An 11,404-nucleotide genomic window follows, 5' to 3' on the forward strand; every position below is an offset into this window, starting at 1 on the left:
AGATTTTTCTTCTTGGTCAGTAGAGGCGCGTAAGGCCTTTTCTGATATCAAGGAGAGTTTTGCTTCCGCTCCCATCTTGGTGCAACCTGATGTTTCATTACCCTTCATAGTTGAGGTTGATGCTTCTGAGGTGGGTGTGGGGGCGGTCTTGTCTCAGGGTTCCTCTCCTGCCAATTGGCGACCGTGTGCCTTTTTCTCAAGAAAACTCTCCTCCGGAGAGAGAAATTACGATGTGGGAGATAGGGAATTGTTGGCCATCAAGTTGGCTTTTGAGGAATGGCGCCATTGGCTAGAGGGGGCCAGACACCATATTACCGTATTTACTGACCATAAAAAACTGGCCTACTTGGAGTCAGCCAAGCGTCTGCACCCGAGACAGGCCAGATGGTCGTTGTTCTTTTCTAGGTTTAATTTTGTTGTCACGTTCCGCCCTGGAGTTAAGAATGTGAAGGCAGATGCCCTGTCACGTTGTTTTCCGGGAGGCGGGAATTTTGAAGACCCGGGTCCCATTTTGGCTGAAGGTGTGGTGGTCTCTGCTCTTTTTCCTGAATTGGAGGCAGAGGTGCAGGCAGCCCAGTCAGAGGCTCCTGATCTTTGTCCTCCTGGGAGGTTGTTTGTGCCTCTCGCTTTAAGACACAAGATTTTTAAAGAACACCACGATACGGTCCTTGCTGGGCACCCGGGGGTAAGAGCCACACTGGATCTCATCGCTCGGAGATTCTGGTGGCCTGCGCTTCGTAAGTCGGTTGAGGGTTTTGTGGCAGCCTGCGAGACTTGCGCTCGTGCCAAGGTCCCTCATTCACGGCCATCAGGTCCTCTCCTTCCCTTACCCATTCCTTCCCGTCCTTGGACACATCTGTCCATGGACTTTATCACGGACCTGCCTCGTTCCTCGGGGAAGACTGTGATTCTGGTGGTGGTGGACCGTTTTAGCAAAATGGTGCATTTCATCCCTTTTCCTGGTTTGCCCAATGCTAAGACGCTGGCGCAGGCATTTGTTGATCACATTGTCAAGTTGCACGGTATTCCTTCAGACATAGTCTCTGATAGGGGCACGCAGTTTGTTTCCAGATTCTGGAAGGCTTTCTGTTCTCGCTTGGGGGTTCGGTTGTCATTCTCTTCTGCTTTCCACCCGCAGTCGAATGGCCAGACAGAGCGCGTCAATCAGAATCTGGAGACATATCTGCGTTGTTTTGTGGCGGAGAATCAAGAGGATTGGTGTTCTTTTTTGTCCCTTGCTGAGTTTGCTTTAAATAACCGTCGTCAGGAGTCCTCTGATAAGTCACCATTTTTTGGTGCATATGGGTTTCATCCACAGTTTGGGACTTTCTCGGGAGAGGGGTCTTCTGGTTTACCTGATGAGGACAGATTCTCCTCGTCTTTGTCATCTATTTGGCAAAAGATTCAAGATAATCTAAAGAGCATGAGTGAGAGATATAAGCGTGTGGCTGATAAGAGACGTGTGCTTGGTCCGGACCTGAATGTTGGTGATCTGGTGTGGTTGTCTACCAAGAATATCAAATTGAAGGTTCCCTCCTGGAAGTTGGGTCCTAGGTTTATTGGGCCTTACAAAATCCTGTCTGTCATCAATCCTGTTGCATACCGTCTTGATCTTCCTCAGACTTGGAAGATCCATAATGTTTTTCATAAGTCCTTATTGAAACCTTATGTTCAACCCATTGTACCCTCGCCTTTGCCTCCTCCTCCGATTATGGTTGATGGGAATCTTGAATTTCAGGTCTCTAGGATTGTGGATTCTCGTCTTGTCCGCGGTTCTCTTCAGTACCTTGTTCAGTGGGAGGGGTATGGTCCTGAGGAGAGGATGTGGGTCCCAGTGACGGACATTAAGGCCTCTCGTCTCATCAGGGCATTCCATAGGTCCCATCCTGAGAAGGTGGGCTCTGAGTGTCCGGAGTCCACTCGTAGAGGGAGGGGTACTGTCACAACCAGACAGCTGAGAAGCTCTGACAGAGGCCTTTCAGAACCTCCTCCTTGAATTTCTGTGTTGTGGTATTCAGCTCCTCCTCTCGTCAGCCTCTCTCAGCTGTCATGTCTTAATTGCTTCCCTTTAAATGCCTCCCCAGAATGCTTTTCTGGGCGGCTTATATTTCTTCCTGGAGTGTGTGTGCACGCTGATCTGTCCTCCTGTTTGCTTCAAAGCTAAGTGTACTTTTATATGTTAATATCTGTTTGCTGGATCCCAGATGACCCTGACTCCCTCCGTGTCTTGTGTAGGGAGCCGGTGGTCGTGTCCCCTCACTATAGTAGGGTGCTCAGGGCTTTATAGTCAAGGTTCGTGGATATGCAAACCTCCACCATTAGGATCTTTGCATAGGCTGAGCAGCCAGGGAAAGTGCCAGGTCTTCTGCAGGGGTCTCCCTTGGTTCCTTAGTTTTTGGATCCAGCGAGTCGTTTATACATGTTGCTTTGCCTTGTTACCTGTACACATTCCGTGACATCTCATCACCGGCATCTATGCCCCTTCTGAAGTAACCCATTATCTTATTGGCCTTGGCAGCAGCTGCCTGACACTGGATTTTGCAGCTTAGTTTGCTGTTCACTAAAATTCCTAGGTCCTTTTCCATGTCAGTGTTACCCAGTGTTTTACCATTTAATGTGTACAGGTGACTTGCATTATTCCTTCCTATGTGCATAACCTTAGTTCTTTAATTACACAGGGGACATAATTCAGTTCTATCTGACAACACAATCTGGCTAGGAAACCACAGAATCTTATAATGTCCGACTGTTGTGTTCTGCATGTTGGTAAATGTACTTTTTCCTTTGGCTGATGACCATTCACTGCCTTGGGAGTCTTTACAGCTCATACTTTCTTCTACTAGTAAATCTAATTCCACTACCATATATTTTTGGAGTTTTAGACTCACATTTGTTGGTAAAAACTATACCGCAATTTGCTTGTCTGTCTTCCAGTCTAACTTCACATACAATAACTGCAGAATCTGAGCTCTTTGTGTATGGAAGGCTGTGTCCCGGGGGCAGAATCTCTGTTGTCTACATACTGGCGCATTTCACAGACAGGTTAAATGCAAGACCAATGCACTCCTGAGTTTATTGAGGTGCCGTGAGTATCAGAAATAACAATTCCCACATACGAGCATCAAGAGAATCCCATGCTCTCCCAAAATGTTCCAATACAAAATTTGTGATATATTGTGAAAAATACCAATATATTAGTGAGTACAACTTTGAGATATTGCAATTTTCCAAAGTGCTGCACATACAATGCAGTTCAGTGAGAGGAGGGTTCCCATAGTATTACGTTGCATCACAATGTTGCTTGAATGGTGACACCTAAAAGACGTTTCAGTCCAAATTGGACCTTTGTCAGTCGCTGTGGATAAATTAAGAACCCTACTGTTTGTACAGCACTTAGGAGTACGGTAATATCTCACAGTTGTCTTCACTGACATATAGTATTTGTACACACAGCACAGTTCCTCCGTGCCAGGACCATCTAGCCATGTGTTCCCATACTACTCTGTAGCAATGGCCTGACAAGGAGCAGCTTTACACCATCTCTTCCAGCTTTGCTGTCTGATAAGTTTCGGGAGGGTTAGGGCAGTGTGGCTGACAATATGGTGTGGCAATCTGGTTGGCAATGTGATGGGGCATCTGACTGGCATTGTGGTAAGGCTCTGTAGCTGGCATTGTTGTAGGACACTGTGGTAGGGTACTGTGGCTAGTATGTTTATGGGGTTGTGAGGCACTGTCATTGGCAATATGGGGGAGCACTGTGGTTGGCAATGTGGTGAGGCACAGTGACTGGTATTGTGGTGAGGCACAGTGACTGGTATTGTGGTGGGGCACAGTGACTGGTATTGTTGTGAGGCACTGTGGAAATACTTCTAATCATGGGTGCGCTCCATACTACTGTCTGAAAAATATGGTCAATTCTGTGCAACATCCAAGTGCAACTTTTAATAGCAGGAATTATAACAGGAATTGAACATCATCATGGGACATCATGGATTATGTATTTCACCACTCCCTTCCCATCTCACATCCCATTTATCTCATCCATAGGTATGTTTCTGCTCTGTATGGCACCACTGACCCTGGTAATCCTGCCTCAAAACAGATGCGATCCACATTCACGTCTGTATCAATGCTGTTTAGAGGCAATCAATATAGATCTGTATTTTTTTTGCATCTGTCTTTACTGATTAGGCTCAGTGCTCCTACCAGCTTTTGTTCACACTTGATATCATTTAATAGCATTCCTTAGTTGTATATATTGGATATATCTGGTCATTTGTGACCTTGGTGATTTCAGTGCAATGTTTAAGTGTATTCCAAGAATTTTACCAGGAATTAAACCAGAAGTGACCAAAAGGTAATTCCATTCCCCTTAAACATCCTGTCAACATGATCCTCTACATCTATAGCACCATCATCACCTCCATATTCCTCAGACTATTACCTTACCCGACTATTCCTACACCAGGCAAGCAGCTATTCATCTCACCTTCCCTTCTATCCTCTCACCTGCCCCCCTCCACTGACCGCCCCCTAAACATTAAAACCTTCTCATCTAAACAAGCTTATGTTCTCTCCTACTCTCACCTGCTAGCACTGTCTTTACTTCTTCTGTCGGACTTCTGGAGACATATCCTTTAATCCTGAACCTTCTTATCTGTTCCTCACTCTCCTATCTCCTTATTATAACCTAGCCCTCAACACTAACTGGTCTCACTTTTCTAACCTCATACATTCACCTGCTCTCCGTCCGGAGCATTATGGAACACACGTCCCATTTGCTATAAGTTTTCTACTTCCACAATCTCTTCATTTCCCAGACACTTACATTCCTTGGTCTCACAGAACCTGGCAAACACCCATAGACACAGCTGTCCTTGCCACACTATGGAAAACTTCAATTTACTCACACAGACATCATGAAGATGGCAGACATGGTGGTGGTGCTGGCATCCTCCTATCAGGTATCTGCTTCTTTTTTTAATGAGATAATTTTTATTGAGTTTTTATAGTATACAAAAATGACAATAACAACCCTGTGCCAAACCACAGTATTTTAGAGCACAGAAGGATATTGAAAGTATGATACTTAACATTGATATAACCAACCGCAGCAACCCTTAACCCCCCTACCCCCCCCCCCCTTAATTATGCTATCCACCTATTATTATACTATCCTCTAGGCATTCACCCCTACTTGGGCCTCACCCTCAACTATAGATGGTAAAATCTCTTTTTAATCATTCCCAACACACGAATAATTTTGTCCTTCCGATTCTAAGGGCAGACAATCTATAATATTCTATCCATGTCTGCTATTGGTCAATGTATTTTTTTTGTGTTCCCCTTTAATGAAAATTTATTTTTCTAACTTGAGTAACCTCAAGACTTTTAATGAGGCCCAAAGGCTAGAAGCTTCCGGGCCTATCCACAGAGATGCTATTAGTTTTCTAACCTTTCCTATTGCCATCTTATTACCTTCCCGCAGGGGTAGTTTGTCCAGATATCCCAACACATGTTAAGGGATTCTGTGGTAGAGAGACCTGATAAACGCTTCTGAGTTCATTCATCAACGCAGACCAAAAGACTAACAGCTTTGGGCAGCTCCCAAAAATATGCACTAAATCCGGTGGGTTTCCTGCATGTCACGCACAATGGGCCGTGTCAGGTACCCACATTTTTTGTAAGAAATACACGGTACACTCTATGGAGTAAAAACTGTTGGGATACACACTGTCCAGGACTGATGGATAGATATTTAGCTTGTTGTAGCACCCATTCCCAAACATCGAGAGATATTTCCCCAACATCCTTTATCCTGAGCTTCTGACTTCCTGTAAACACGAGGTTTCTTTACTCATTATTGTCTGTACACCGCAGAGATCAGCTCTTCTCTGGACAGAGCAGTTTTTTCGATAAATCTTACATAACACATTTAGTTGGGAGAATATATCTAAGTTTATTCTGGGCCTTCAAGGCATGCCTAACCTGAAGGTAGTAGTACAACTTGGTGTGGGGTATCTGGAACTCTTCCTGTAACTGGGTGAGTGATTTCAGAACTCCATCCCTATACATATAGCTGACCAATACAATGCCATGTGAACGCTAGGTATAAAGTTGTGATAGTTTATATCTGGCATTATTACAAAGAGGCGTACAATATGTTCTGCCCTTTATTTCCATCTCCTGTTTGTCCCTATCCAAACTTTGCACATCAACTGAAAAATTGGCTTTCCTGGAAGCAACTGCTTCTTCAACCCGTCTCCATCTTTTCACAACTTCTCCTCTTTCGACGTACACGCTGTCCACATCTTTTCTCCCTTCAACCTCCAAACAGCCGTCATTGTAGATTGTAAGCTCTTGAGGGCAGGGTCCTCTCCCCATTTGTACCAGTCTTTTAATAGTTTTATATTTATCCTATTTGTATCTTTAATATTATGTATGTGAACCCCCCGTCTTGATGTACAGTGCCATGGAATTATTTAAATCCAAATTTTCAAATAAATAATAATAAAATAAAATAATAATAATTAATGCAATTGTGATAATTAGGATTGTTATATTCCTATATTATAGTGACCTTACTGTTCATATAAAAATAAAAAATAAAAACACTGGACAGCACTATCACAACTGATGCCTCTGTAGGAGATACATGTGTGTAAATTGTGGACTTCACAGGAGGAAGGCTATCGACTTCTACCTTTGGGTCCAAAAAGACTTATCAAACCACTAGCCATACTATCAGACCTCTCATTACAAGACATAACTCAATTCCAGGGAATCCTTCCCCGTCATCAGGAGCTTTAATTATAAAATGATCCTATTTTTGAACAATGTAAAAGAAGAAATAAACCATATTTACCTTCTAACGACAAAGCTGACCGGGCATATTTGTCAATAAATTGTAGACACTCAGTCTGCACACTCAGTCACATTCATGTTTGTGGTAGCAAAATGACCAGGTGGTTAATGTATCAAGTAAAGAGAAAAATTGCTGCACTCCAATGTTATGTTGCAAATAAAGATATAGTTTATTATCCTTTACAAAGACATCAAACGGATTTCTCATCCAGATATTTTTATCATAATTTTTGCACAGTAAATCACCGAAAATTTCGGTCCGAGTGGACCTTCTTCAGCGGTGTTACCTGTGTGAGTAGTATGGCAAAAATGCACATCATAGGTATTCATGTGTGCAAAAATGCCTGTGCTGTTAAAATGTGAAAAATTTTATCCCACACAGAAAACGGTAAAATGGAAGAAAATTGCCTATTTGTAGTTTTTTGGCCTCTTTACCTCTCACAAAAAAATAATAAAAAGTGATCAAACAGTTGTACATGCCCCAAAATGGTATCTCTGAAAAGTAAAGATCGCCTTGCAAAAAATGAGTCTTGACATAGCTCTGCATACATAAATACAAAAAAGTTATAGTGGTCCGAATATTGAGACTAAAAGAAAAAAATATATTATTTTTATGTATTTTTTTTTTGTATAAACACGCAAAAAAAACATGGCTTCTAGGTACAGAGGTATGCCAGACAGTATCCTCTTCCCCCGGTGACCTGCATCATCCCTTAGCATCTTGCTGCTGCCGCTATGTGCGCATGTAGTACTTTCATGTAGCTGTACAATGGGCCCCCACATTGAGTTTTACTGATGGGCCCTAGGCACCCCAGTCTGACATTGAGCATCAACCGCTGTGAGAAATGTGGCACATCATATAGTAGACAGGATTAGTAAATCTGCCCTAATACAGTTAAATTATTTTTCTTTAGAAAAAATAATGGTCAGACCATTAATGCATTGAGTCTCCCTGTGCGATGAGCATTTTTTTTATTTAAAAAAAATGTATTGCTTTTTTTAGGATGTATGGATTTAGAAGCAAATTCACAGCAAATCTGCATACGAATTCACATCAGCCGTTATTCCTGAGGATTTCATGTAGAAAATCTGCTCCACAGCTGAGTCTTCACACCGTCAGTTTCCACGCTGCGTAGACATGATTTTGAAAACTTCATCCACTTAGCTGGTACTGTATACATTGCAGGTTCTGTGCACAAATCTCCATGAGCAGTGCGTGTATGTAGACTACGGTAGTGCTACAACTAAACTGGTGGGGAAACTTGCCCCTAGAGATGAGTGAACTTCGAAATCAAATATTTAATTCGGCAGCTTCATCTAATTTCACAAAGAAAATTACCTTCTCACGAACAGCATTGTATGTAACGGGCGCAATAATGGAGACCAGCGATGGCGCCACCTCCCATCATTAACCCCCTTGGATGCCGTGTCCATTGGTGATCACGGCATCTGACAGTAAAGCCCCATTCACATGTCAGTGTTTTGGTCAGTGATTTCCATCAGTGATTTCCATCAGTGATTGTGAGCCAAAACCAGGCGTGAAGCCTCCACAGACATAAGGTATAATGGAAAGATCTGCACCTGTCCTGTGTGTAGAGCCGCACCTATTTTTGGCTCAAAATCAATGATGGAAATCACTGACCAAAACACTGGTGTGTGAATGAGGCAAAACATCGAGGCCTTTCAGGGTTTAATCAGGATTTAAAAAAATAAACTCAGCTCATCCGTTTGCTGGCGGAGAGGCTGTTGTGATTGAAGAAAGCACGTGAAATCTCTCTCTCGCTGATGTGATGATGTCATCACGCTGGCCGGGCTCAGTGACGTCATCACTGATGATGTTACCACACTCGGCCAGCGTGCTGACGTGGTAACATCACACAACAACATACGGGTAAGTTCTTGTGGCTTCTTCAATCAAGATGTTTTCAGCAGCCTCTCTGTGAGCAAATAGATAAGGTATGTTGTTTTTTATTTTATTGCCATTTCAGGAAAAATTGATTCGTTACCCCGAAGAGTGAGGAAATTAGGGCTTCGTGGCGTATAGAATTTTTCCTAAAATTTGGATCCAAGTCAATTTGTTTCACTTGGATTCGCTCAACACTACTTGCCCCACATTTTCTGGCCTTGCCGGTTAAAGAAAAAATGATACAGATAGATATAGCTCCAGATTCCTCCAGCAATTTACTCAATATATTGCCTGAGGACATAGGTAGATACCATACCAAACTAATCATAGATCTACATACTTACAGCTGCCAAATGCATCATAGTTAGGAAGTGGAGTCAACTAGATATGAGTCATGTTCTAGAATAAAGGAGATGAGTAGTGTGGAATATATCGTAGCCTGTTCCTCCCATAGGGTTGTAGTCTTTGGTAAAATATGGTCTGCATGGGACAATTATTTGCTCCTCCATACTTACTGATATCATTATTTATTATCCATATATGTCTCTGGTTTTATACACTACTTTGCTACTCAAATTGACTCTTGTGCACTGATCCCCTTCCTTATGTTTTGTCTCTTTTTTTGTCCTTCCATGTTGTTTGACGACTGTATCGATACTGTGGACTTACTGGTGGATTGGCTAATAATAGGGAAGACAACTCATAAAACTTGGAGGGAATATTTTCTCTAATTTCTAGAATACCAAGAAAACAATAATGAAGAATGAGACATATATTGAATATTTTTACATTTTGCCATTTTCTGGTGAGACAAGGAATAAACCGCTCATTACCACTTTCTTCTTCTTGATATATCTGGTCGGAGTCCTTATCAATTCCTCCATTATCACAGTCATATGTCTGGACGTTCAGTTACATGAACCAATGTATCTCTTTATCTGTAATTTGTCCATTGTAGACATATTTCATACATCTGTCACAATCCCTAAATTGCTGCACATGTTATTGTCCGGAAATCACTTTATTTCCTTCTCACAATGTTTTACTCAGGTCTACTTTTTCATAATTGCCCTGGCTGCAGAAGGATTTATTCTCTTCATTATGGCTTATGACCGATATGTCGCTATCTGCCTCCCCTTACATTATCATCGGATCCTGAATCAGAGGAATTGCATCCTGATAACTATTGGGGTTTGGACAGTCGCCTTTATAAACTCTGTAGTTTTTATTGAATCAGTTTTGAACATGTCCTCCTGTCACTCCAACCTTATTCACCAGTTCTTCTGTGATACAAAGTCACTAACGAAGCTCTCCTGCACAAGCACACAATTACTTTTCATAATAACAGGAATAGAAATTGTATTTTTAATATTTGTCCCATTGTTGGGCACTTGTATTTCTTACATTAAGATTTTATCGATCATCTTCAAGATAAAGTCAAAAGAAAGCAGAAGTAAAGCCTTCTCCACCTGCTCATCTCACATCATTATCATCAGTATTTACTATGGGACATGCTTAGTGGGCTATCTGATACCACCTTACTCTGATGTTCTGGAATTAGTCTTCAATATCATATATACAACTATCACCCCCATGATAAATCCTATCATATACAGTCTACAGAATTGCAATATTAAAAATGCATTGCTTGGGGTGAAAAAGAGAATGTTTATGGTGAAACATTAAGAATACTAGAATAGCTTTAGTCATATGAATTACTGAATAAAGGGGGGGGGGGGCAACCAAGGAAATGGAGAGAAGTGCTTGATTCGGCAAAACACCTTGTCAGCTATTACAGATCAGTGAGTGTGGATGCATTGTGCCAACTACCTGGTTTGATGTAGGGCTAACCCTAAGTGCATTATTATGGTATGCATTATCATAGAAGTCGGCCAACGCTCATATGATGCAAATAAAGGTGATGATAGCAAGATCAATAAATATATATATACAGTTGCAAGAAAAAGTATGTGAACCCTTTAGAATTATATGGATTTCTGCACAAATTGGTCATAAAATGTGATCTGATCTTCATCTAAGTCACAACAATAGACAATCACAGTCTGATTAACTAATAACACACAAAGAGTTACATGTTACCATGTTTTTATTGAACACACCATGTAAACATTCACAGTGCAGGTGGAAAAAGTATGTGAACCCTTGGATTTAATAACTGGTTGAACCTCCTTTGGCAGCAATAACTTCAACCAAACGTTTCCTGTAGTTGCAGATCAGACGTGCACAACGGTCAGGAGTAATTCTTGACCATTCCTCTTTACAGAACTGTTTCCGTTCAGCAATATTCTTGGGATGTCTGGTGTGAATCGCTTTCTTGAGGTCATGCCACAGCATCTCAATTGGGTTGAGGTCAGGACTCTGACTGGGCCACTCCAGAAGGCGGATTTTCTTCTGTTTAAGCCATTCTGTTGTTGATTTACTTCTATGCTTTGGGTCATTGTCCTGTTGCAACACCCATCTTCTGTTGAGCTTCAGCTGGTTGACAGATGGCCTTACGTTCTCCTGCAAAATGTCTTGATAAACTTGGTAATACATTTTTCCTTCATCATGATGTCCCCACCACCATACTTCACAGTTGGGATGAGGTTTTGATGTTGGTGTGCTTAGCCTCTT

The 11,404-nt window shown here is 41.9% G+C and overlaps 1 protein-coding gene across 1 annotated transcript; it reads left to right on the forward strand.

The window, feature by feature from the left end:
- Nucleotides 1–9,526: 9,526 nt before the first annotated feature.
- On the forward strand, nt 9,527–10,456 carry LOC122945519 (olfactory receptor 8H3-like). The gene has a single exon (XM_044304583.1). It carries the CDS (start codon nt 9,527–9,529, stop codon nt 10,454–10,456), a length of 930 nt encoding a protein of 309 aa, XP_044160518.1.
- The last annotated feature ends 948 nt before the right edge of the window (nt 10,457–11,404 follow it).

This window comes from Bufo gargarizans, chromosome 8 (assembly GCF_014858855.1).
Source record: "Bufo gargarizans isolate SCDJY-AF-19 chromosome 8, ASM1485885v1, whole genome shotgun sequence".
Lineage (NCBI taxonomy): Eukaryota > Metazoa > Chordata > Amphibia > Anura > Bufonidae > Bufo > Bufo gargarizans.

Excerpts from the sequence above, each read along its gene's own strand:
- LOC122945519 (XM_044304583.1), top strand. The coding sequence starts at position 9,527 with ATGAAGAATGAGACATATATTGAATATTTTTACATTTTGCCATTTTCT.